This window comes from Sorex araneus, chromosome 2 (assembly GCF_027595985.1).
Source record: "Sorex araneus isolate mSorAra2 chromosome 2, mSorAra2.pri, whole genome shotgun sequence".
Taxonomy (NCBI): domain Eukaryota; kingdom Metazoa; phylum Chordata; class Mammalia; order Eulipotyphla; family Soricidae; genus Sorex; species Sorex araneus.
In genome coordinates this window covers 196,308,151-196,334,034 of record NC_073303.1, presented here as the reverse complement: position 1 = coordinate 196,334,034, position 25,884 = coordinate 196,308,151, and the positions used below count along the sequence as shown (strand labels likewise).

The 25,884-nt window shown below is 53.5% G+C and overlaps 1 protein-coding gene across 6 annotated transcripts in view; it reads right to left on the bottom strand.

The window, feature by feature from the left end:
- Positions 1-25,644, bottom strand: part of EVA1C (eva-1 homolog C) — a 95,225-nt gene extending 69,581 nt beyond the window's left edge. For 2 of the 6 annotated variants that reach the window (XM_055129506.1, XM_055129507.1), the window contains exon 1: positions 23,571-24,604. In XM_055129506.1, the coding sequence (XP_054985481.1) occupies positions 23,571-23,709 (139 nt within the window). In that variant the 5' untranslated portion in view covers positions 23,710-24,604. Of the gene's footprint in view, positions 1-23,570; positions 24,609-25,542 lie in introns of those variants that run through there. The other 4 variants (XM_055129505.1, XM_055129508.1, XM_004620346.2 and 1 more) reach the window with 4 other exon arrangements.
- Between the last annotated feature and the right edge of the window lie 240 nt (positions 25,645-25,884).

Genomic DNA, 25,884 nt, shown 5'->3' with positions numbered 1-25,884 from the left:
ACTCTAACCCTACCAGTAACCCTACCTCTAACCCTAACCCTGACTAATCTTATCTCTAACCCTACCTCTAACCCTAACCCTAACCCTAACTGTAACCCTACCTCTAACCCTAACCCTAACCCTAACTGTAACCCTACCTCTAACCCTAACCCTAACCCTAACTGTAACCCTACCTCTAACCCTAACCCTAACCCTAACACCTCCCTGGCCCTGAGAGAGGGTTTCATCTCTTTCAAATGATTTCAGCCAAATTGCTCAACCCCTCTGTACCTCATCACCTGAAATGCAGGTGACAATGACAAGACATTAACACCGCTGGAAAGATTGGAGGAGCTGCCTTCTCGGAAGTGCTCAGTCTCCGGTACTCACCTCCAGGAGCTGTAGGATAGTGCCTCCCACTGGGAGGCTCAGAACACGGGAAATGTTTCACTTCCCAATTCTGGAGGCTGGAAAGCTGGAGGGAGGGTGTTTGCAGGGCCACACCCTGCTCGGGGTCTACTCCCAGCTCTGAGTTTGGGGGTCACTCCTGGCAGTGCTCAGAGGACCAAGCAATGTTGGAGCTGGAATCTGGGCTGCTGCATATAAAGCAAAGCCTGAGGTCAGCCCACTGAGACCCTCTGACCCTGAGGAAAGAGCTTGTCTGGGTGTCTCGGGGTGTGTTTGTATGAGCGCATATGTGTCTGCATGAGTCGGTGTGTCTGTGGGTGACTGTCAATGTTTGTGCATCTGTGTATCTGTGTGAGCATATGTGTGTGTGTGTTTGTCTGTGTATGTGCTTACATCTGAGTGTGAGTATGTATGTGCTTAAGTCTGTGTGTATGTGTGATTGTACGTCTGAGTGAGTGAGTGTCTGTGTGAGTATGTCTGTGTGTGGGTATGTGTCTACATATGCCTTTGTGTGAATGTGCATATGTCTGCATGTCTGTGTATGAGTGTACGTCGGTGCATGTCTGTAACCCTGAGTGTGTGTGTGTGTGTGTGTGTGTGTGTGTGTGTGTTACAGCACGCACAGGAGCAAGTCCCTGAGACATGCCCTTTCACGAGGCCTCCCCGGGATCAAGCCTGGGGTGCTCAGGGTCAGGTGGGTTTTCCCTCTGGGGAGCCCAGGGGCTGTCTTGTCCACACTCTGATTTTATCTTGGACTCAGTTGGGATCAATCCGTGTTCTGCTTGGGCATCTCCATGTCCAATTTCCCCTAAGGAAAAAAAAAAATCCTAATCTTTCTTGCCGGCCTGGCCTGCAGGGGAGTTGGAAGCGGGATGGACACGGCGGTGGCCGTGCGGAGAGCAGCCGGACTAGCGGGCTGGAGCCCGAACACTCCTTCCACGGCAGGAGCTGACCTGACCCATGATGAGAAACGCTCTCGTCTAGACCCCTACGCGCTAGCCTTGGGTCAGACGAATCCAGGCCTTGAACATGATGCTTCCAGCTCCCTTCCCCTGTCTCCTCTTTTTTTTTTTTTTTTGCTTTCTGGGTCACACCCGATGATGCACAGGGTCACTCCTGGCTCTGCACTCAGGAATTACCCCTGGTGGTGCTCAGGGGGCCATATGGGATGCTGGGAATCGAACCGGGGTTGGCTTCGTGCAAGGCAAACTCCCTACCCGCTGTGCTATCGTTCCAGCCCCTTCCCCTGTTTCCTCTGAGGTTCTGTGAACTGCAACGTGCAGCACAAGTTATACTCTTTATTAGTGAGACCGCAGAGGCAGAGAGGTGTGGGGGGAAAACGCATGATGAGAAAGAATCACCCTCAGTGTTTAATGCCCTGGGAAAACAAACTAGGAAAATTGATCTTCATTTAAAAAAAAGAAAGAAATGCTTTCCTGGTTACTTCTAGACAGCATTAAAAAGAGAATGCTCATGGAGCTGGAGCAATAGCGCTGTGGGAAGGGTGTTTGCCTTGTATGCGGCTGACCAGGGTTCAATTCCCAGCATCCCATATGGTCCCCTGAGCACCACCAGGAGTAATTCCTGAGTGCATGAGCCAGGAGTAATCCCTGTGCATCACTGGGTGTGACCCAAAAAGCAAAAAAAAAAAAAAAAAAACAGATAGAATGCTCGAGGCATTTACAAAAGTATTTTCTCTAGACTTAGATTTCCAAAAATGGAACAGAAAAGAACAATGTTTTGCTTTGGCTTGTGTTTGGGACCACATGTGACACTCCTCAGGGTCCACTGCCCAAGATAGTGTTCAGGGGTCACTCCTGGCTGTGGTCAGTGAACTATGTGGTACCAGGATTTGAATTTAGGTCTTCTTCATGCAAATGAGTGCTAAGCCATTGAGTACATTCTCTCTCTGTCTCTCTGTCTCTCTGTCTCTGTCCCTCCCCCACCCCTCTCTCTCACCTAAAAAGGAAAAGATTTGATAAGAAGGTGCTCAGACTATAGACCAAACATTATGGGCACTTAGTACCTGTATTGCAAACCATAACACCCAGAAGGAGAGAGAGAGTAAGAGGGAATGTGCCTGCCACAGAGGCAGGGATACTGGGAACATTGGTGGTGGAGAATGGGCACAGGTGGAGGGATGGATACCCGAACATTGTATGACTGAAGTGTAATCATGCAAGTTTGTATGATTCATTAAAATAAAAAATGAATCTCACGGTGATTCTTTAAAATAAAAAAATTAATTTTTTAAAATGGGTATTAAAAAAAGAAGATGCTCAGAATATAAATACACAGGTAGAGAGATGGCTAGTCAAATATCCTTTTATATGTGGATATGCATATGTGTGATGCATATGTGCTTGCAGGTCAATGGTAGGAGGGCGTGGGTGATGCAGGGACATGCAGGTATATGGAAGGTCGGTAGGTGGACTGGGTAAGTAGATTCCACAGTTGGTAAATAGATCCTGTAGTAGGTAGGTAGGTCGGTGGACTAGCTAAGTAGCTTCCATAGTCAGTAAAGGGACAGACGGTGACTAGGCAGGTAGCAGAGAGTCCTGCCCGTCTCAGCGGTGACCACAGAAAGCGGTCACTCCAGGGCTTACTCGGCGCACACTGTCTTTGAGAAGAGGCTGTGCAGGGGCCGGAGATGTAGCACGGCAGATAGGGCACTGGCCTTGCGTGCAGCCGGCCCTGATCCCCAGCACCCCATAAGGTCCCCCGAGCCCCCGTCAGGAGTGATCCCTGAGTGCGGCGCCAGGAGTCCGCCCTGAGTGCAGGCATGAGTGGCTTCCTGGGGGCAGAAGGTTCCAGTTCCCTGCAAACACACAAACAGCCAGGCCGGCCTGGAGCCCCGAGCCAGCCCTCCCGCGGGCGGCATTCTTACATCACCCACTCCCGACTCCAATCTGCAACGCAGCCCTGACAGGCCTGCTGCTCTTCTCGGTGCCAAGCGCCACACAATAGCCCCCTTTTTTTTGGGACGGAGCTTTTCAGATGCTCGGGGAGCCGCACATACTGACTCCCGGCCCCCAGCACTTTCTGCGCACCGGCTCCTGCCCGGCCCCTGCCCGCTCTGGGGAAACAATGCCATATTTTCTCTCTGCTTGGCACAAGGAGAGAAGTATTTTAATTGGAGTTTCAAAGAGGGGCGAGAGGGGTGGCCAGTTTTAAAGCAGCGGGGTGTAGAGGGAGGGGGGTGTGGGGAGGTTGTCTGTGCCAAGCTAGGGGGGGCCTCTGCGCGGAGGGGGTTGTTATCACTGCAGGGGACTCTGTTGTTCCTCTCTGCTCCTCAGTGTGAGGTGACAAAGGGGCTCAGTCCTGTGCCCCAGAGTTCCCCAAGTGTCCCCAGGCGAGGAACTGAGTGAAGGGCGTTTCTCCAAAATGCACGACAGACATTGACAGGCTTATTTATTCTGGTTTGGGAGATGCTTGGGGCTCTGTGGCTCTGTGCCCAGGGGTCACTCCTGGCTGTACTCAGGGGGGACTTTGGGGATGCTGGGGACTGAACCAGGGTCAGCCGCATGCAAGACAAGTACCTTACCCGCTGAACTATTGCTCCCAGCTATCTTTTTTTTTTTTTTAACAGTTTTAGCATAGTTCTTTAGGAAGGTCTAACCTGTTGCACAGGGAGGAGGAGGAGGAAGAAGAGGAGGAGGAAGGGAGAGAGAGACAGATATGTGGAGGTGGTAGCAGAGAGGGTGGAGGTGAGGAGCAGAAAAGAGGGAAGGCCAAAGGTCAGTGAGAGACTCAGGAAAATCAGACCTCCCCACCCCCCCCCCTCCGCCAGGTGCCCTTGACTTTCCTCTCTCCCTGGTAAAAAAAAAGTCAGAGCACATTGCTCCCACGAATGGCATCGCAGCGATGGTGGTGAAATCATTGCGGGGTTTGCCAGCGCACCCCGACGCGTCGTGAGCGCTCACGGTCAAGTCTGAACGCCTCTCCACGGCCTCCGGCCGCCAGCAGTGGTAGTGTGGTGAGTTTCGAGCTTGAAATAATGAAGCCCGGGGCAGAAGCAAGATGATAGACAAACCCTTAGCGAGAATCGTGAGGAAGTAGAGAGAAAATCCCAATGGATCGGATCTGGGATGAAAGGGGAGAAAAAACAGTGCAAAAGATTGGAGTTAACGGGAGGTAGGGGTGGGGTGGGGGGTGACCCTAATGCTACTGAGCCAATCTGAACAGACCAATTATGAGCAAGGAAATGGAAAGAGTGAAAAAATCTCCCCCACGAGTAAAAAATTCAGGTCCACACTGGTTCACTAGTGAGTTCTACAAAACCTCCGAAGAGTCACCAGAGAGACAGCAGAGCATGTAGGAGGTTTGTCTCACATGCAATGAACCTGGGTTCGATTTCCAGCACCCCATAGGGTCCCCCAAGTCCCATCAGGAGTGATCCCTGAGCACAGAGCCAGGAGTTATTCCTAAGCATCACCAGGCATGACCCAAAACAAAACAAACAAAAAATGCAAAATCTTCATAGAAAACTTACTACCTAATCTCAAATTCTCCCAACAGATCAAAGAAATGAGAATCCTTCCGAAAAAAATCTCTAAAGCCAACACTACCCAAATACCAAAAGCAGAAGGAAACATTACTAAAAAGGACGATTATATAGTTATATCCCTGATAATGGAGACATTACTGGTGCCCACTTGAGCAAATTGATGAGCAATGGGATGATAGTGACAGTGATCGCTGATAAACACTGACACAAAGATCTCAATGAAATCCCGTGAGCTGAATCCCACAACTGCTCAAATAAATCTTGGGCCAGAGGGAGAGTAAAGCAGGTAGAGCACTTGCCTTGCAGGAGGCTGTTCGACTTCAACCCCTGGCGTTCCCTGTGTTTGTCTCAGCCTGTCAGGGGTGATCCCTGAGCACAGAGCCAGGTGTCATACCTGAGCACTACCAGGTGTGACAAAAAATACAAAATAAAAAGGAGAGAGGAAACAATGGCAAGGACACATGCCATTGGTGGAGGGTGTTGGGCACTTCGGTGGTGGTGAGGTGTGATACCTGTTCACCAAGATCATCAATGTAAAGAACAAACACATAAATGCACAAGGTCACTACTGCAAAAGTGTAATTTAGATCGTATTTGCTTAATCAAAACAAAAACACAGGGCACAGAGACAGTACAGCGGGTCAGGCGCTTGCCGTACATGGAGCTGACACAGGTTGGATCCCCGATACCCCATACAGTTCCCCGAATCCCCTAAGAATGGTCCCTAGGGAACAGACATAGAAAGATCGCACTCATCTGTGGAATATAAAGTAACAGAATGGGAGACTAACACCCAAGAGTAGTGGAGATAAGTACCAAGAGGATTACTCCACAGCTTGGAAGCTGGCCTCACATGCTAGGTGAAGAAGCAGCTCTGATAGAGAAGGGATCACCAAGCAAAGGGTGCTAGGCGGGCCCACTAGGGATGGGAGATACGGGCTGAAAATAGACTATAGACCGAACATGATGCCTACTTAATACCTCCGTAGCAAACCACAACACCAAAAAGAGAGAGTGAGAAAAAGGGAATGCCCTGCCAGAGGCAGGGTGGGGTGAAGGGGACAGGGTGGGGGTGGTGGGAGGGATGTTGGGACCATTGGTGGTAGAAAATGGGTACTGGTGGAGGGATGGGTACTCGATCATTGTATGACCGAAACACAAGCATGAAAATTTGTAAGTCTGTGACTTTATCTCATGGTGATTCACTAAAAATAAATAAATAAGTAAATAAATAAATAAATTTTAAAAATAATAAATAAATAAGAATGGTCCCTAGGTGCAGAGCCAGGAGTCAACCTTGAGCATTGCCAGGTATGGCCCCTGAACCAAACAATGTGTGAATGAAGATGCCGAGAGCACAGGGCCCCCTGCGGCCCCAACGCAGTGACCAGTGCGGAGTTCTAGAGTCCAAGGGTGTGTTCCCTGGGAGGAGAATCGGGTGGGAACTGTGTCGAAGCGCAGTAGAGCCAGGCTTGGCTTCTCCCACCACAGAAGCGGCCACACCTGTATGGGTGGCAGCAGAGGGCAGCGTGGGCCTGAGTCCAGCTCCTGGGAGCTGGACTCTGCAGGCGCTCTAGACCCAACTTCAATTGTGTGTGTATTCTTCGGACCCTGAACTGAGTCAATTCCACCTGGGCACCTCAGGTGGAGCAGGGATGTGCCCCCTCTGCCCACTCCAGATGAAAACCCGATGGCCAGGAGTTTCCAGAAGCAAAACCCAGACACGTGGGTTCAAGGACTGAGACTCCAGGCCGCATGATGACAGCAGAGACAGGCCGTCCCTTCCCACCTCCCAGCCTGCCTGGGGTCCTGGCTGTCACGCCCACAATCTGCCTCTGGGCACCATCTTAGCGCATCAACGGCCTTGGTCCAGAGACCCCCAAATGAATCTCAAAATGGTTGGCTCCCTCCAGAGATGTCTCTGGACCCTAACCATTTGCAATTTTAGAATTCCAGAAGCTCGACCTCTCGCGATATTTGTAATAAGCAATAGAAACGAAACGATCTAGCATCTGCACCTGGCAGGCAAGCTAGACGGGTGGTGGGAAAATTCAACGTAAAGGTGGTGGGAAGGTGTAATGGTGGTGGGATTGGTGTAGAGATATTGAATGTAAGCAATTAATGGGAACAATTGAAAAGGAAAATAAATGAAAATGACCGGAGCGATAGCACAGCGGGTAGGGCATCTGCCTTGCACGCGGCCGACACGGGTTCAATTCCTCTGCCCCTCTCGGAGAGCCCGGCAAGCTACCGAGAGTATCCCGCCCGCATGGCAGAGCCTGGCAAGCTCCCTGTGGCTTATGTGATATGCCAAAAACAGCAACAACAAGCCTAACAATAGAGACATTACTGGTGCCCACTCGAGCAAATCGATGAACAAGGGGACAACAGTGCTACAGTGCTACTGCCCCCTCTTTAGGTGGGGGGAGCCTTATTAACCCTCTACCCCTAGAAATCTACCTTCTTTACAAATACTCAGCAATCCCCCAACTGTTGTACCCAATTGTACCCAAGGCTCTTCTTACCTCCCCGGATTGACTGACACCCCCTGGAAATGAGAGGGAAGGATATTCACTCTGAGGAACTTGGGTAGAGACTAAACATTAGAACCCACTATTTTCACTGAGTCAATCTAACACAAAGATCCTCTGACATCAGGATTACTTGGTTGACAAACATCAAATAATGTTTTTGAGGTTATATGTTTTCTTCTCTTTTTTAATTTTAATTTTTAGCTTTTGTTTGTTTTTTCTTTGTTTTTTGCTTTTTGGGTCACACCTGGCAACACTCAGGGTTACTCCTTACTCTGCACTCGGGAATTACTCCTGGAGGTGCTCAGGGGACCATATGGGATGCTGGGAATCAAATCCGGGTCAACTGTGTGCAAGGCAAATGCCCTCCCCGCTGTGCTATTGCTCCAGCCCCCTTAATTTTAATTTTTGAGTCACCATCACTGTCACTGTCATCCCGTTGCTCATCGATTTGTTCGAGTGGGCACCAGTAACGTCTCTCATTGAGAGACTTATTGTTACTGTTTTTAGCATATCCAATACACCCCGGGTAGCTTGCCAGGCTCATCCGTGTGGGCTCAATATTCTCGGTAGCTTGCCGGGCTCTCCGAGAGGGGCGGAGGAATCAAACACAGGTCGGCCGCGTGAAAGGCGAACGCCCTACCGCTGTGCTATTGCTCCAGCCCTTGAGTCTCCATGAGATACAGAATTAAGCTGCTCATGGTCGGGCTTCAGTCCTACAGTGCTCCAACACCCTCACTCTTCTCTCCAGTATACATTTCCCACACCAGTGCCCCCAGTTTCCCTCCCGCCACCCTCCCCCCAGCCTGTCTCTATGGCGGACACTTTCTCTCTCTGTCTCTCTCTCTGTGTCTCTGTCTCTGTCTCCCCCACCTTTGTGACACTATGGTTTTCAATACAAGTACTGAGAGGTTGTCAAGTCCTTCTTTTTTAAAAAAATGTTGCATATTTTCTTTATTTTTTATAAAGTTGTTCATGATGACTTGTTACACTCAATACTCCAACCCCAACCCCACCGCCATTGCACCTGCCCACCATTATCCCAACTTTCCCAACCACCCCTCAAGCCTTCCCTCCAGCAGGCCCTAAGTAATTGATTTTATATTCCTTGTCATAAATAATTCACTAATAATGATCAAAAAATTAAACCCCAAATAATTTTCAGCAGACAGCCCCCCCCCCCCACAGAGACCTGAGACAGAGGGAGGTTTGGGCTCTCAGAGCTTATGGCTTTGAAGAACCATGGGGGGCTGGAGTGATAGCACAGCGGGGAGGGCGTTTGCCTTGCACGTTGCCAACCTGGGTTCGATTCCCAGCATCCCATAGGGTCCCCTGAGAACATCCAGGAGTAATTCCTTAGTGCACAAGCCAAGAGTAACCCCTGTGCATCGCTGGGTGTGACCCAAAAAGAACAAAAAGAACAATGGGGCGATTTCTGAACTCATCCTAGAACGAAAGAAGAAATCCCAGGGACCAGGGAGACTGTGTTGGACCCCCAGCATCACCTGGCTCCTGGGCACCGCTGGACACCCAGCTCACACCAGGCCACATGCTGTAGGGCCCAGCCTCTGGGTGCTGCGGGATGTCACCCTGGTTAAAAAAATAATAAATTGTGTGCAAAAGAAATAATGGAGCAGGGAGAGGGTTCAGAGGACTGAGGACAGGCTTTGGCTGTGGGGGGCCCGGAGTTGATTCCCCATGTCGTGGGACCCCTGGGCACCACTGGGAATACAGAGCCGGGTAGAACCCGAAAGCACCTTCTGGTTTTTAGGGCGTGGGGTCACATCTAGAGGTGCTCAGGGAGCACTCCTGGCTGTGTTCAGGGTATGGGGTGTGAAGGAGAATCCTTCTGGTGCAAGGCTGTGGGGGGAGGGGTCATAGCATCCTGCCTGCCCTGGACATGCGGCCCTTGCCCAGTGCGGCCCTTGCCCAGTACGCCTCATGAACGTCAGGCCTTGGAGAACAGAGGAGGGAGAGGCCATCAAAAACGACGGTCTCTGAAATCCACCATCGAATCGCATCACCCCAAGAGGCTGTGAGCGTAGCCTTGGGGTTCCGCCTGCATCCTCTCTGCAGAAGAGCAGCTACAACCCCAGCACGGAGCTCTTCCCGTGGACCCCCCACCAGTGACACAAACGCGCTTGTGAGTCTCATCTGCACCTGCCTCCCGTGGAACGGAGAAGGGGCACGGGCTCGTGCCCTGGCCCCCCGCCTGGGTCGGGCAGCGTGATCTAGGATGTGGCAGGAGACCCTGCCGGGTGCCCGGCATGGAAATCGGGAAACTTCTTCAGAGAAAGAAAAGCCGGACGTGGCAGTCTGGTGCTTGGCTGGGCCCTGAAACACGAGTCTGGAAGCTACCCATCACTCGGGCCCTGGCAGACAAAAAGGGTTATTTTTATCCAGATTATTCCCCCACATGGCAGGGGGAAAGGGACTCATTTGTACTCATCAAAGGAATGCGAACGGACTTGAAATGGGATTACCTTCTATTATGCTCATCCGAATTAAAGATTTGTTTTGGAGATCATTCTTAGGTTTCTCCTGCCCGGCTCCTCCGGCCCCAAATGAGACGATTTGTATTCCACGGGCATCAGAGGCAGACGCGAAAGCAGACAGTTTGCAAACACACGTTGCCGATGCAGCGACCTGAGCTGGGAATGTTAATGGTGCCTAATTCTCTCGGCGTCCGACACCCGGGTCTCTGGGGAAAACGAACCCCAAGCATCCTCATGACCCCCTAACTTGTCCACGCAGGAGGAAGCCACCGTGAGGGGGCCGTGTGGGCTAGCGGCCCAGGTGTCCTGAAATACAGCAGTGGCTGTACCAGACCTGTGCGTGGGCAGAGCTGTCTGGTGGCTGCCGGTCACATTACTAAACCCTCTATTCCGAGCTCTGGGGGGTGGGGACGGGGAGTCTGCCACCTGCTAAGCTGTTATTTATCCCTTCAATGGGCTCTCCTGTTTTCCTTTGTCCGATGGTTTGGGGATCACTCCTGGCAGTGCTCGGGGCTGACTCCTGGCAGTGCTGGGGGGGGGCTCTATGGGGTGCTAGAGATCCAACCCAAGCTGGCCAGTGCAAGGCAAGCCCCCTGCCTGTTGTTCTATGTCTCCAGGTCTCCACAAGGTCGATTATCTCGTGAGTCCATCGATCTGCTGAGAAGGCTGCAGCCCCAGGCCTCGGGGATGTCATCACATCCAGGGCACCAGATATTGAGAGAGAGAGAGCGCTTTTCCTGGCCTGGCATATAGATGTCCTGTGATGTAGTCAAGGAACAAATGAGTTCTGAGAGGAGTCTTAGAAACCTCAGGCTGAAAGTCTTAAGTCAGTGGGAATACTCCCTTGGATCATCCTTAGTTGCCTTAGAGAATGTCTCTCTGTCTCTGTCTCTGTCTCTCTCTCTCAAGGCATGGGGATGGCGGTCTTTATTTTGTTTTGTTTTGTTTTGTTTGCTTTTTTGGGTCACACCCAGTGATGCTCAGGGGTTACTCCTGGCTCTATGCTCAGGAATTACTCCTGGCGGTGCTGGGGAAACCATATGGGATGCCAGGGGTTGAACCTGGGTCGGCCGCATGCAAGGCAAACACCCTACCCGCTGTGCTATCACTCTGGCCCCGAGATATGGTGGTGTTTAAATGGGCTAGCGGAGCAAGCCATGGGGATGAAATTAATTAGAAATGGTAGCACCCGTTTTTCTCGTGGGTGCTCAGTCCTGCCCCTAGACTCGGTACCCTTCTTCAGGAAGTACATCCTTCAGTAGTTCTTTCAGTCATGAGTTACTGGTGGTCAACACGCTTTACTCTGCACATACTCTCAAAGAGAGTTTGGCTGGGGATAAAGATATCTGCCCCTCCCCCCACCCCACTGCCACCCTGAATCTGGAAAATAGTTCACTGGCTTTTTTTTTGCTTTGCTTTTTGGGTCATACCTAGCAATGCACAGGGTTTACTCCTGGCTCTGCACTCAGGAATCACCCCTGGCAGTACTCAGAGGACCATATGGGATGCTGGAAATGGAACCCGGATCGGCCGCATGCAAGGCAAACGCCCTCCCCGCTGTGCTATGGCTCCAGCCCCAGTTCACTGGCTTCTGATGGTCACTGTGGCTACACAAAGGCAATAGATGATATTAGACCCCTCTCTGATGGTTTTAAGAGGATACCTCTCGGGCTGGGAGAGACAATCCACAGAACTGGAGTGTGGCTCTGCATGCAGAAACTCTAGATTTGATTTCCTGGCAACATGTGGTCCCCTGAGCACCGCTAGGAAAAACCCCACATACTGACCAGGCCCTTACCGCCTACTGGGTGTGATTCCAAAGCAAAACAAAAAAACCTATTGCCTGAGTTTAGTATTTTGTAGTTTAAATACATCAGAGCGATAGCACAGCGTGTAGGGCGTTTGCCTTGCAGCTGCTGACCTGGGTTCCATTCCTCTATCCCTCTTGGAGAGCCTGGCAAGCTACTAAGAGTATCCCGCCTGCATGGCAGAGCCTGGCAAGCTACTCGTGGCGTATTTGATATGCCAAAAACAGTAACAACTCTCACAATGGAGACGTTACTGGTGCCCGCTTGAGCAAATCGATGAACAATGGGACGACAGTACTGTACAGTGCTATGCAGTTTAAATACAAAGGGAATACATTTGTTAATGTATGCCTTTTGAATTGGACACTTTCATCAAATTATTTTTGGGGGGATGGGCAAACTTGGCAGTGCTCAGGGCTTACTCCTGGCTCTGAGCTCAGGGATCACTTCTGGTGGTGCTCAGGGGACCACATGTGGTGCCAGGGATTGAACCCAGATCAACCACATGCAGGGGAAATGCCCCACCCTGTCCTAGTTCTCCACCTTCTCTATCATCCCTTTCTGCAAAACGAATTCTAAGTCCCTGTCACTTTGGACGCTGTCTCTCCTTCATTTTCCCTGCTTTTTCTCTCTAGAGGGCAGGTTAGAAACACAAAAAAAATCTATTCATGTGTTCACGTCTTATAAACTTTCTTCCCCATGTCTTCACCTCTTTGGCTGATTCAGGATGATTTCTTATTGCTTTATTTCCCAGGCACCTGTTTCTCCATCCATCTCTCATCTGTCCACCTTAGAAATGAGAAAGCTCCTCATTTCAACGCACAGACTTTAATGTTAGTACATGATGTGGTTCTTTCCTTCAAATATGCCAAAATTCTCTCCTGATAGCCATCCATTCCTTTCTCCTGATTCAGAGCCCATCTTTAAACCTATCTTTAATTTCCTTCTCTTTCTCCGTTCCTTCCTTCCCTTTCTTTCCTCTCCCTTGCCTTCCCTTTCTTCCTTTTTTCCTGTTTCTGGACTCCACCCAGCAATGCTCAGGGGCTCCTCCCGGGTCAGTGCTCAGGGCTCACTCGTGGTGCTTCTGAGAGACCACGCAGTGCCGTGGGCGGGGGACTGATCCCCAGATCAAAAGCATGTGTTCCAGCCCTTTGAACTGTTCTCCAGCCCTTTCATTTATTATTTTTTAATATAATTCTATTTTTATAAATCAGTTCACGATATTTGATTACATTCAACATTCAAACACGAACCCCACCACCATGACACCTCCCCATCCCCATATTTTGGAAGTTTCCATCCCGAACCCCAACCCCTGCCCCAAAGCAGAACCGGACTAATTTAATTTTGCATTGTTTGTTAAGCTTTCATTTATGATTATGTTTTACATGCCTTCCTGTGTATTTAGGTCAGTTGTTTTGGCTGCCGACGGCTACTCACGTAATGTAATTTTAGATTGTGTGTTTATGATCTGCAGGATTTCCTCTATAGGAATCTTGTGGGTCTGCATGAAAGATGTTTCTACATGGGAGCATTTGTTTTTGCCAAGTACCCTGGGGAACTACCAACCTGGAACAAATTAATTAGTTTCTCAGCTTGAGTTTCCCGGTAAAAGTCATGTGAATTCAGGACCCAGAGTCTAGCAAGACAGAACAGCGGTTCCGTCTCCTCCAGGGAGATTATTTTCCCCTCCAATCCTGAACCCAGGCAGAAACAACTTGTCATCTTTTCTTCCTAGAAGGCCGGGTTGCTCCTCATCAATCATTTCAATAAATGTTTGCTTTTTCCAGGTGCTGGGTCTGTAAGAAAGATCTTGAGGGGCTGGAGCGAGGATGGCTCAGTTGATAGGGCGCTTGCCTTGCATGCGTCTGACCCAGGTTCAATCCCTGGCACCACGCATGGTCCCCTGAGCACTGCCACAGTGATCCCTGAGCGCAGAGCCAGGAGAAAGCCATGAGTATAGCTGGGTGTGTCCCCAAAAAGAAAAAAATCTGGTTTTTGTTCCAATTCCTTGTTGTACATTAATCTAAAGGGTCAGTATCAGAGTTGGAACAACAGTACAAAAAATAATTTTTTTTTGTTGTTGGCCCAAGTTCAGTCCCTGGCATCCCATATGGTCCCCTGAGCACTGCCAGAAGTGATTCCTGAGTGCAGAGCCAGGAGTAATCCCTGAGTATCACTAGGTGTGACCCAAAAACAAACGAGAGAAAGAAAGAAAGAAAGAAAGAAAGAAAGAAAGAAAGAAAGAAAGAAAGAAAGAAAGAAAGAAAGAAAGAAAGAAAGAAAGAAAGAAAGAAAGAAAGAAAGAAAGAAGAGAAAGAAAGAGAAGAAGAGAGAGAGACAAAGAAAGAAAGAAAGAAAGAAAGAAAGAAAGAAAGAAAGAAAGAAAGAAAGAAAGAAAGAAAGAAAGAAGGAAAGAAAGAGAGAAAGAAGGAAAGAAAGAGAGAAAGAAGGAAGGAAGGAAGGAAGGAAGGAAGGAAGGAAGGAAGGAAGGAAGGAAGGAAGGAAGGAAGGAAGGAAGAGGGAGAGAGAAAGAAAGAAAGAAAGAAAGAAAGAAAGAAAGAAAGAAAGAAAGAAAGAAAGAAAGAAAGAAAGAAAGAAAGAGAGAAAGAAAGAAAGAAAGAAAGAAAAAGAAAGAAAGAAGGAAGGAAAGAAAGAGAGAAGGAAGGAAGGAAGGAAGGAAGGAAGGAAGGAAGGAAGGAAGGAAGGAAGGAAGGAAGGAAGGAAGGAAGGAAAGAAGGAAGGAGGGAAGGAGAGAAGGAGGGAAGGAGGGAGGGAAGGAAGGGAGGAAGGAAGGAAGGAAGGAAGAGGGAAAGAAAGACAAACCAGTATTGGTCTCATCTTTGCCCTCCTGCACCTGTGGAATCTGTGAGGTTCACCCAGGGACCTGGCGGCCAGCTGATGACGTAGCCGCACACTCCGGGAATAAGGAGCGCCCTGCTCCCTCAGGCACCCAGGACAGGGCTGATGGCCCAGCGGAGCCTGGTAGCCCCCAGGCTCTATCCGGTGCTCACCAAGTGACCACTCCCCCGTCTTTGCTTCCTTTCCCGCCCAAGACAACTTCAAAATCACGCTTAGTCTCTCCCAGGGCCCGGCTCTACCCCAGCCTCCAGGGGCCGGTGTGGAGTTCCACTCTGGAGCGCACCCCAATCAACTTCTCCTCTTTCCTTCCCTTTATTCGCCTGTCTGTCTGCACGCGACAGTGTTCCCCGGTCCATCAGAATCCTGCTTGCGAAGGCCCCAGGGGAGCCGCAGGATCAATACCAGATCTTCTGCCGGTCGTCCGGCCCTCTGGATTGTCATTTCCTGGCCACCTCTTGCATTCAGTCACTCACGCACTGAAAAGTGAGTTTCCTGGGTTTGAGTCAGCAATGTGAGTGTTCTGTGGAAGGACTGGCTGCAGAAGAGCTGTTCCCCTCTATTTCCAGAAACGATTTTCTCTCTGGAGTCAGCTCCCTGGCTGAGTGGTTCTTCTCTTCTTGGGGAGCAGGGGGAAGGGACGTCGCCACGAGCCAGGGAAGATGCGGCTCTAGAGAGGGAATGATCACTGGCACAGAAGTGACTTTGCTTTAAACTACTTGAAGGCAGAACAATTGTACAGCGGGTACGATTCCTGCCTTGGCAGGCGGCCAACCCGGGTTCAATCCCCAGCATCCCATATGGTCCCCTGAGCACTGCCAGGAGTGATCCCCGACTGCAGTGCCAGCAATAACCCCTGAGCATTGCCAGGCGTGACCCCCCAAAAAATAAAAAATAGATGAACAAGTAAAAAACTTAGAATTATTTTTATTCAAGAAATTGCTTAGGGCTCAAGACTCCCCCCCAGAGTGACTGAAACTCCCTTTGCCTGGGTTTCTTCCTTTCTACCATTGATCATAGTCATGTCCCATTCAAAACAATGTGAGGATTCATAAACATAACGTTTGGAGACATTATCCAGTGGATGGAGAGACAGTACAGAGTGTAAGATACTTGCCCTGCACACAGCCGGCCCGGGTCAGAGCACAAGTATCACACAGCATCTCCTGAGCCCCGCCAGGAGAGATCCCTGAGCACAGAGCCAGGAGTCAGCCCTGAGCGCAGCTAGGTGTGACCAAAATAAATAAATAAATAAATAAATAAACCATTGTCCAAGGCCAGAGAGTTGCTATAGGAGGTAAGGCCCTCGCCTTGCAAGCAGCTGACCTGAATTGGCTCCGAGCACCACACAGCAACTCTCAGCGCTACTAACGGGGTCAGTCCCAAGGAATATACTAGGAATAGCCCCTGACCACCAGATGTGGCCCCCAGACCCACTAATCAAAGAAAGAAGAAGCCTCCAGAACAGATACTGAAGAAGACTGTTCTTTGTTTGTTTGGGGAGGAGGGGACACCCCTTGTATGATGCTCAGGGGTGACTCCTGGCTTTGTGCTCAGGAACTACCCCAGGAGGTGTTCAGGGGACCATATGGAATGCTGAAGATTGAACCCAGATCAGCTGCTGCATGCAAGACAAGTGCCCTCCCCGCGGTACTATGGCTCCAAACCCCACTTTTGCTGTTCTGGGGAGTCTCATCGAGTCCCTGACTACCCAGAACCAGAGGTTCCCTTGAGACGGTGCGGAACAAGGACACGATGGGGTAGATACCTCAGCAGGGACCAACGAGAGGCACTGGATTGGCCACAAATCTCATCTGAGGTTTTCCTTAAGTTACAAAAATCTTGACTCCAGGATGTTACGGAGGGAAACTACAAAGCAGCCAGCCTCACCCAAAGTGTCCACTAGGGGGTGCTCTGGAGCAGAGGGCCGGGACCCCGAATATCCCTGCCACCCCCACCCCCAACATGTGGCCCCAAATAAGAAAGCGAAAGAAATAACTGACTGACTGATTCTCAGAAAATCATCTCAGAGATCCCAGACCCCCAGTGGTTTTGGTCTCCTGGGTGCTTCAGGGTAGGAGCCGGAAGGTGGGGATCAGATCCTTGGAAATGTCAAGTCCATTATCAGAGGCATTCTGGGTCCATTACTTAGCATAAAAGACATAATTGGGACGGGAGTGATAGCACAGCAGGTAGGGCGTTTGCGGGTCCGATTCCCAGCATCCCATATGATCCCCCGGGCACCGCCAAGGAGTAATTCCTGAGTGCGTGAGCCGGGAGTAACCCCTGTGCATCGCCGAGTGTGACCCAAAAGAGCACTGTAGCACTGTTGTCCCGTTGTTCATCAATTTGCTCGAGCGGGCACCAGTCATGTCTCCATTGTGAGACTTGTTGTTACTGTTTTTGGCATATCGAATACGCCACGGGGAGCTTGCCAGGCTCTGCCATGCAGGCAGGATACTCTCGGTAGCTTGCCGGGCTCTCCAAGAGGGATAGAGGAATCAAACCCGGGTTGGCTGCATGCAAGGCAAACACCCTACCCACTGTGGCCCAATAAAGCAAAAATATATATAATTATTATGGGATTTTAGGATTTGGTTTTGGGGAAGAGGGGGCTTGGGCCACACCTAGAAATGCTTGGGGAACCCTTTGCACTGCCTGGGGTATACAGTCTCTCTGGTCCACAGACAATACATGAGTTTTTCAAACCAGAGGGGGACTGAGTTCAAATCCTGCCTCTCGGGGCTGGAGCGATAGTACGGCAGGCTGGGTCCTTGCCTTACATGCAGCCAACCCAGGATTGGTCCCCAGCACCCCATATGGTCCCATATGTAGCCTCACCAGGAGTAACCCCTGTCCCACTCCCCCAAAAAAATAGTCCTGCCTCTAGATGTTATTTGCAGGGGTGGGAATAGGGTGAGTAGCAAGGTCAGGAACTGGGGTGTGTAGGAAGGAAACCCTGGTTCTTTCCAGGCTCATTACCCCCAGGGATCCAAGCATTTTAGTGTGGGGTCATTTGGGGAGGCTGCGCACCACCAGAATTCAAACCCAGGGTTCCCACATGCAAAGTGCATGAATCAACCTCACTGATAGTATACTGATAATACTGGGGCTCAGTCCCCGTTTTTGACCCGGCAGGCTGCTGGTACCAGTCCCCCTGCATTGTTTAAAGATCAACTCTATAAGCAAAAAGTAACAATTTTGGGTTTTGTGTTTTTTATTTTTGGTGGGTGTCACACCCAATGATGTTCAGGGGTCACTCCCGGCTCTATGCTAAGGAATCACTCCTGGACACGCTCTGGGGACCAATGGGATGCTGGGGATCAAACCTGGGTCGGCTGGTTGCCAGGCAAACGCCCTCCCTGCTGGGCTATCTCTCCAGTGCACAGTGCAACTCACTTATTTTTTAAGATAGAACAGAAACAAACAGAACGGCAGACCTCATGCTCCCCTCCCCTCTCCGTAGATGGGCAGACACCCCCCCCCCCCCGGGAGATAGCCACAGGGGGAGGAGATGAGATACACGGACTATGGGCAGCAGAAGCAACAACAGACTCCTCCTCAAGTGATCGGGAAACCGTGCTCAGCCCCCCACCCCCCAGGATGGATAGCCAGCGCGGTGCCACCACTGGCCTCTACACAGCAGGACACACAGCTTCCCCCGTCGGAGCCCCCCCGCAACCCTCCCCACCAGGGCCGCTAGCAGGGGCCAGCTCAGATCTCATCCCCGCCTTCCCGCTCCCACCCCCACGGCACCCGGGAGACCAAAGCCATCAATCAGCAATAACGACCCCCCCTTCCTGCACCCATCCAGACTGGGCCTCGCAGATGCGGAGTGAGCGGGCAGCACCCTCCCTGCAGCGGTGACTCTCCATGGAAACAGCCGAGCCCGCGGCCCAGACTGGAGCGTCATCCACGCTGCTTCTCTCTGGCGACAGTTGGACGCGTCCGCAGAAGCTGAGCTGCTCTGCCTCTGCTGACACACCGGCTTTCTCTCCATGAGGTGCTGAACAAGGAAGACCGGCAGGAGGAGGAGGACAAGGGCCCAGGACAACTCTCGGTCCTGTCTGGGGGGCCCTGTGTGCTGGATGTCCAGGGTTCGGGGTGCCCAGCTGTGTGTGTACGGGTATGGGCGTGTGCCTGAGGGTGTTAAGGGGCGGGATGTGCTGTGACAATTGGACAGCTGGGGAAATATAGTCGTGGCGTCCTTGAGGGCGAGGGTCACGTGAGCTGGGTGCTCCGGCCCGAGTGCTCCTGGCTGTGCAGATCCACGGGCACACTCAAGTCTGGCTGTCCACTAGAACCGTCCAGAGCTATTGGAAGGTGGCCACTGCCTGGCTCTCCCCAGCCAGAGGCTCCGGGACGCTCCGCACGGGCAGAACTAAGGGGTGGTGGGCTGGAGAATTAGCGCGGACCCCTGAGCAGAGCCGGGCCATGCCACCTTTCCTAAGAGGACGGGGAAGTCACCCATCCCACCCGCAGGAGGACTGAATTCGGACCTCAGACCACTCTCCGCCCCCACGGCCAAACACATTCCCATTTTCCTCAGTTCTGCAACTCTTTTTAGTTTGTTTTGGTTTGGGGGCCACACCCAGTGATGCTCAGGGGTTACTCGTGGTCTGTATTCAGGAATCACTCATGGTGGTGCTTGGGGGGCCATATGGGATGCCAAAGATCGAACCCAGTGGGGCACATGCCAGGCCAGTGTGCTACCCGCTGTACTATTGTTCTGGAATTCTGGGCCAGTGAAACCTGGACTTGGGTCTGTCTCCTTCGCTGGACAAATAAATGAGCCAATGACATAGATACTCTCACGGGACTGATCCTTAGTGTGCATGCATGCTCATGTGTGCATGTGTGTGTGCGTGTATGTGAGTGTGCGTATGTGTGTGCACAAGTGTGCGCATGTATGTGCACATGTGTGTGCATGTGTGTGCACATGTGTGTGTGTCTGTGTGTACATGCATGAGCTCAGCAATTCCTATAGCTGTGTGATCACCTTCTGTTGAGGTCTGGGAGAACAGATGAGGACCAGGAAGGCCTTCAAGGTGGTCCCACACACCTATTTCCCATCCACTTCCCTACGTTTCCCACATTTCTCCCCGCCTTGGTGCTCTCTCTCGGGGCAAAGCAAGCATGGAATCAGGTGACCAAGGCCAAAAGTCAAGAGCGTCAGGCTCTAGGTGGCAATAGGGACATCGGCTTCCATTCCCAACTATTCCCCTGCACCAACGCCCTCCCCACATCCATCAACCACGTCTGACTTCTTTGAGAAGCAAGCAAAAGAACAGGAGAGAGAAGACCCCCGCTGGCCTCAATTGAGTAGATATGGGAAGGACCATACCCCAACAAGGGCAAGAATGGACAGATACCCTCAAATTAAGCTGGACTCTAGGCCTTCCAGTCTCCATGGCTGGAACCGCAGTTGGTGCCCTTGGTCCTCACCACAACACACCTCAGTTGCCTGCTCTGGTCTTGGAACATTGATGAGCACATCATCATCATCATCATCATAATTATCTTCATCATCATCATCTTCATCACCATCCCCATCATCATCTTTATCATCATCGCCATCACTATCATCATCATCTTTATCATCATCACCATCACTATCATCATCATCTTCATCATCATCTTCGTCATCATCATCACCACCACCATCACCATAATCATCATTGATAATCCATTTGAACCCCTCCAGCCAAACCATCAGTCGGGGGCCACCACCTAGAGAACCGACCCCACCATCCAAGAGGAGACAGGAGGAAGCCAAGTACATGGGCACATGGAAGGGGGATGGGCCACCCGAGTGCCTTGGTGTGGTGTTTCAGGGCTTCCTCCTGGCTCTGCACTCAGGGATCACCCCGGGCAGGGCTCTGGGGACCCTATGGGGTGCCGGGGATTGAACCTGGGTTGGTTGTGTGCCAGGCAAAGGTCCTGTCCCGTTGTCCTATCTAGACTCTGGCCCCCAAGGGAGTCTCCAGCTTTGCCTTTGCTCTCGTCTCTCTGAGACGGGCCTGAGAAGCAGCGGTTACAGCCTCCCGTGCCCCCTCTGGCCCCGTCTTGCCATCTGCAGGGAGGAGGATGCGGGGGCAGGTGGGGGCTGTTTCCCAGCAGGCTCAGCGGTGATTAGCGCTGTCACGAGCCTGGCGAGGAGGCCAGGATGCAGCTCCAGGCTGATTAAGAGTGAGATCTGATGCTGCAACCCCCGGGACACGCACACCAATGACCCACGAAAACGTTGCCAGCCGACGCCTCTGGGAAAGACTCAAGGAACGGTATGAAGACTTCAAGAATGTTCCCAGACTCTGCCAATCCCCAGCAAAGCCTGACCTGGTCCACCCACAGGCTAGCGGGTCTGACATTCCAGCACCTTCTCCCCTGCGAACACACACCACCCTTCCTCCCTGCCAGGGTGCAGGGGTCTTCAGTTTTCTTCACGGCACCCCCCCCCCCGCCCCAGCTCTTTCCTCCTTCAGTTTCAGCTCTTGATGTTCCACAGCTTAGAAAAACAAGCAAGAATCTGAGCGGGCTGCAGGCTGCTCTCGGGGCTGTGTGGCCGCTGTCAGCCCCAGGGGGGAGGGACTCACTGTCTCTTCGGGGCTCTGGTTTCAATCCATTCCCCCAAGTTCATAAAAAAGGAACAGAACTGCCTGTCCCCCCTGGAAGCAGGCATCGTGCCTTAGGAGTGGTGCCTTAAAGAGGTAAGGGTGGGGGGTGGGGGATGGGGCAGAGGTCCTGAATCAGGAATTACAGTTGCCACTAAAGCTGAAATGCTGGGTTGTCATCTTGGAGATGAGGAATTTTCCTTCTCCTTGCTGTGCATCACATGGTTGGCGGGGCCTGGCCAGCGGGGGAGGGGGGTTGGGGGGGTGTCCCCTAATGGTGGGTTAAGTCTCAAGTCAAACTGATCAAGTCTCGGAGACTTTCTCTTTCCCCCTGATGTCACTTTGTTTGAACTCGAGTGTGCCTGTGCTTTGGAGAGGAGATTAGTTTTCTTCTCTCTCCAAAGCTCCCTGGCATCTTGTCCTTACTCCTGAGAGATCCCTGGAGAACAAGCAAAGCTGCTTGGTCTGAGGGACCCGAGATCTGGTAAGATTCACCACCTCCTGCTGGGGCGGGGAGTGAGTGAGGTTTAAATCCTGGGATTCAGGTTTGCAGGAAAGCAGAAGGAAATTCCTTCCAGCGTGGATTTAGACAACCCATTCCCCTCCCTGTTAGCTCAAATTCATCTTTGGTCACAGTTGCTACGCTTATAGACCCAGGACCCAAACCTGGGGGGGTGGGGGCACCTATAGGCTGCTACAAGTATGACAAAGGCGCCCCTAAAGAAACAAATGCCCAGTGTCTTTAATCTGGGAAAACAATCTAATGGTTACCCCAAGATCATCTACCTAAAGCAATATTTGTTCAGTTGCTATGATCTCTCTCTCTCTTTCTCTCTCTCTCTCCCTCCCCCCTCCCTCCCCCCCCCCCTCTCTCTCTCTCTCTCTCACACACACACACACACACACACACACACACACAGCTTGTGGGATTTTAATGCTTTCCTTAACAACATCAGGGCCAGAGGGTGGCCAGGTTTAGAACTGCTGTCCCCAGTTTAAATCAGCAGACGCAGACTTTTCCCGAGCAGCCAAGAAAGTTCTATTCCCTGCCCCATCCTCCCCCCAGCCTCCAGCCACCAGCTTGAAAAGCGATTCCCTGGGGCATTTCCCACCGTGTTCTGACCCCACGGAGCTCGATTTTAAGGCCCGCGCTCAGCTTGCCAAAGAGGCATATCTTGGCTTGGTTTGCCAGGTGGAAACATTGCCTTGATATTAAATATTCAAAGCAAAGAACCTCTGACCTCAGGGCTCCCCAGCTAACAATGACAGTCTCTGTGAGCAGACCAGAAACCCAACTGGGCTTGCGATGTGCCAGGGTTCTCTGCCCCGTCCTGGCATCTGTGAAGCACCAGGCAGGCCCAGGAGGGTCCGGACCAATCTCAGTGGGAAGAGACCAGACCGCAGCGCAGCGGGGCTCACCGAGGGGGCAGGAGGGCTAAGCCCCATGCAAGAAAGACCCCAGGTGGAGGCGGGCGGGGGGCGGGGGCGGGGCCGGGGCGGGGAGAAACGAAAGGGAAAGGCAAGGTCTGGCCCCAGGGAGCCAGCCGGGCTGTCTCGGAGCAATTGCCCTGGTAGGTAATGTGAGAACGCGGCCAATCTCACTCAACCCAGAAACGTCTCCACTTGGCCATGCCACCGTTGCCAACCCCACAGACATCCTGTGCTCAGCTGCGGGACCAGACCTCGCCACCCCCATGGGCCCCCCTACCCCCAGACAAGCCTCCTCGCGGCCCGGGACGGGTCCCAGGACAGTTTTTTATTTTTTTTTAATGTACTCTTCACCAGGTTGACACTGGCTAGCCGGCCCGCCCCTAGAGCCTTGCCCCGGAGCCTCTTCTCAATCCTGTAAAGCTCTGAGCGTCTCCGACAGAGACCACCGCCCACTGTCCGCCGCCCACCGCACCCCCACCCTGTCGCCCACTGCCAGTCTTCCCAGGCTGCGGCTCTCGGACAGGAAGCCAAACGTCCCCACCCCGCCCACGGTTCGCCTCTTTATGGGCACACCCGGATTCTGCCCCGGACACTCCCGGGGCTATTCTCGGGCCGCAACACGTGGGTCCCACCTCGACCGGCCAGGCTCCCTAACGGGCGCGCAAGGCTCAGGGTCGGGGCCCAGCGCCCTCACCGCTCCACGGCGGCTCAGAAATGATCCCACCCATCCTTCCACGCGGGGGGCACCCGTGCCGGCGCCGCACGCGCCACGTAGCCACCAGGGGGGTCCCTGCAGGCTAGGAAACGGGCTCAACGCGCGCGTCCCGACTCCTAAGCATCCCGCGGGTACCGCCCGCGCCCCAGTGCCGCTGCCCTCGGCCGGGGGCTCACCTGGGCGCCGCGCAGCTCGGGGGCGCACGGCCGGGGAGGGCGCTCCTTACCGGAGAAGTCGGTGAGCGCCGCGATCTCCCTGGAGCAGACCAGGACCGTGCAGTAGAAGAGGCGCAGGAACTGCCCGGGCGGCTGCGGCACGGGCTGGGGCGCGGGTGGCAGCGGGCGCGCGGGGCTCGGCAGGCGCATGGTGATCCGGGGGGCCCGGGCCACGCGCGGGGTCGCTGCGACGAGAGGGGCGTCACATGGCGGGGGGCGGGTCGGTGGCCCGCGGCTTCGCTGGCCCCCACCACCCGAGGTGCCCCAGGCCCGGACCTTCCTTCCCCCCTCCAGGCTCGGGTCAGCCTAGGGGAGGGGGCGGGGAGCTGGGGCGGGGCGGGGAGCCCCGAGAAGGGTCCGAGAGTTTCTCGGAGAGGAAAAATACTCCGCTGCCGCGGCGCGGGGGGGAAACCAAGAAGAACTCGGGGGTCCGAAGGGCCAGGGGAGCCCCCGGCTGGCGGCCCGGCGCGGAGGACGCCCCCCGCCAAGTCCTCCCCGCCCCCCAGCACCTCCCCAACTGCGCTCCGCCTGGCACGCCCGGGTGCCCGCCCCAGAGACTGCCCGGCACCCCTGGGCCGGCCCTCGTTGGCCAGCGGCCAGCCTCGCCCTGAGCTGGAGCAGCGCGGCCGGTGCCCGTGACGCACTTCGGAGCTAGCGCGGCGCGTTCAGCCCCGGTGCCCTCGGGGCGGGGCCGGGGCCGGGGCGGGGACCGCGAAGACGTGGGGTCCCCCGGGCGTGGGAGCGGGGGATCCGCCCGCCGCGGCTCGTCCCCACGGTCCCCGGAGAGGAGACGGAGCCCCCCGCGCGCGGCCCGCGCTCGCTCCGACCTGGTCGCGCACCAGTTGGGGGTGGCGCGGCCGGGAGCGGGTGCTGGCCGAGCGCGCCCCAGGGCTCCCTACCCCGTGGGCTTTTGCGCTCGCGGGCAGCTTTCTCGGGGTTCCCGGCTAGTTCTCCGCCGCGCTCGGAGGCCCGGAGGCGCTGACGCCCGGCCCGCGCGCATAGCCGGCAGCCCCGCGCTCATAATTGGACTTTGTTTTAAAATGGGCCACGGGCACCAGAAAGATAATAAAGCGGGGAGGGCGCTTGCTTGCAACCTGTGTCTGTCCTATCCCCAGCACACACACAACCCCCCCATGGTCCCCCGAGCGCCGCCAGGTGTGATCCCTGAGCACAGAGCCAAGAGTAAGCCCTGAGCACCACCAGGTGTGGCCAAGAAAGCAAAATGATGATGATGGTGATGATAATGATGATGATAACGGTGATGATGATGACGGTGATGACGATGACAGGAGCCAGAGCTATAGCACATTGGGTAAGACGACTGGGATTACATCTCCCACATTCCATATGGTCCCTGGAGCACCGCCGGGTGCGACGTCAAAACCAAAATAATAATAGTAACAACAACAACAACATAATAATAATAATAATAACAATTATTATTATTATTATTATAAACTAGACCACAGAGGGGAAATGGTGCAAAGAACTGAGCCGGCTGGCGAGCGGGAGGGAGCCCGCGTTCCATCCTGGACGACTCTGGGAGAACCGTCCCCATCCTCTGGCACCACCGGTGAGCGTCCCTAGAATCCCAAGTGGGTGGCAGCAGCTGCTCTGGGCATAGCGGCTGAGGTTCTGGCCGGACTGGGGGGAATCAAAGTCTAGCGCGTGGGAGGCTGCAGGTCCGAGGGAGTCGGGAGACCACTCCATCCCCCAAACACACACACACGCACGCACATGAGCTCACACACGCGCACACGCACGCACACACTCGCACGCACACACTCACGCACGTACACACACATGCACACATGCACACACACTCACAAACACACACACGCGCACACACACGCACACACGCCCCGCGGCGCGGGCGGCCCCAGGAAGCAGGGCACAGCGCGTTCCCCGAGCTGCCCGGCCAAGTCCCCGGGCGCCGACCGCGGAAACGCAGATAATGAGGCGCCCGGGCGCGCCCAGACCCACCGCTCGGAGCTGCGGGCGCAGAGGAAACCGACGGGCCGGCCTCCCGCGGGACCAGGCAGCGGGAAGGCCAGGATCCGGGGAGGGAGGAGGGGAACGGCATGAGAGGACAGCAGCGGGAGGTGGGGGGTGGAACCGTGGGACTCGGAGTCCCGCCCAGAGCTCCGGCTCGGGTGGGCGGGACAGGCTGACACGCGCGCCCGGTCAGCCCCAGTCAATGCTTTATTATTATTTTTTTTTCAGGGGGTTTGTCTTGGTTTGGGGCCACAGCCGGTGGTGCTCAGGGTCTGTCCAGGCCTCCGTGCTCAGGGGTCACCCTGGCTGGGCTGTAGAGACTTGATTGGG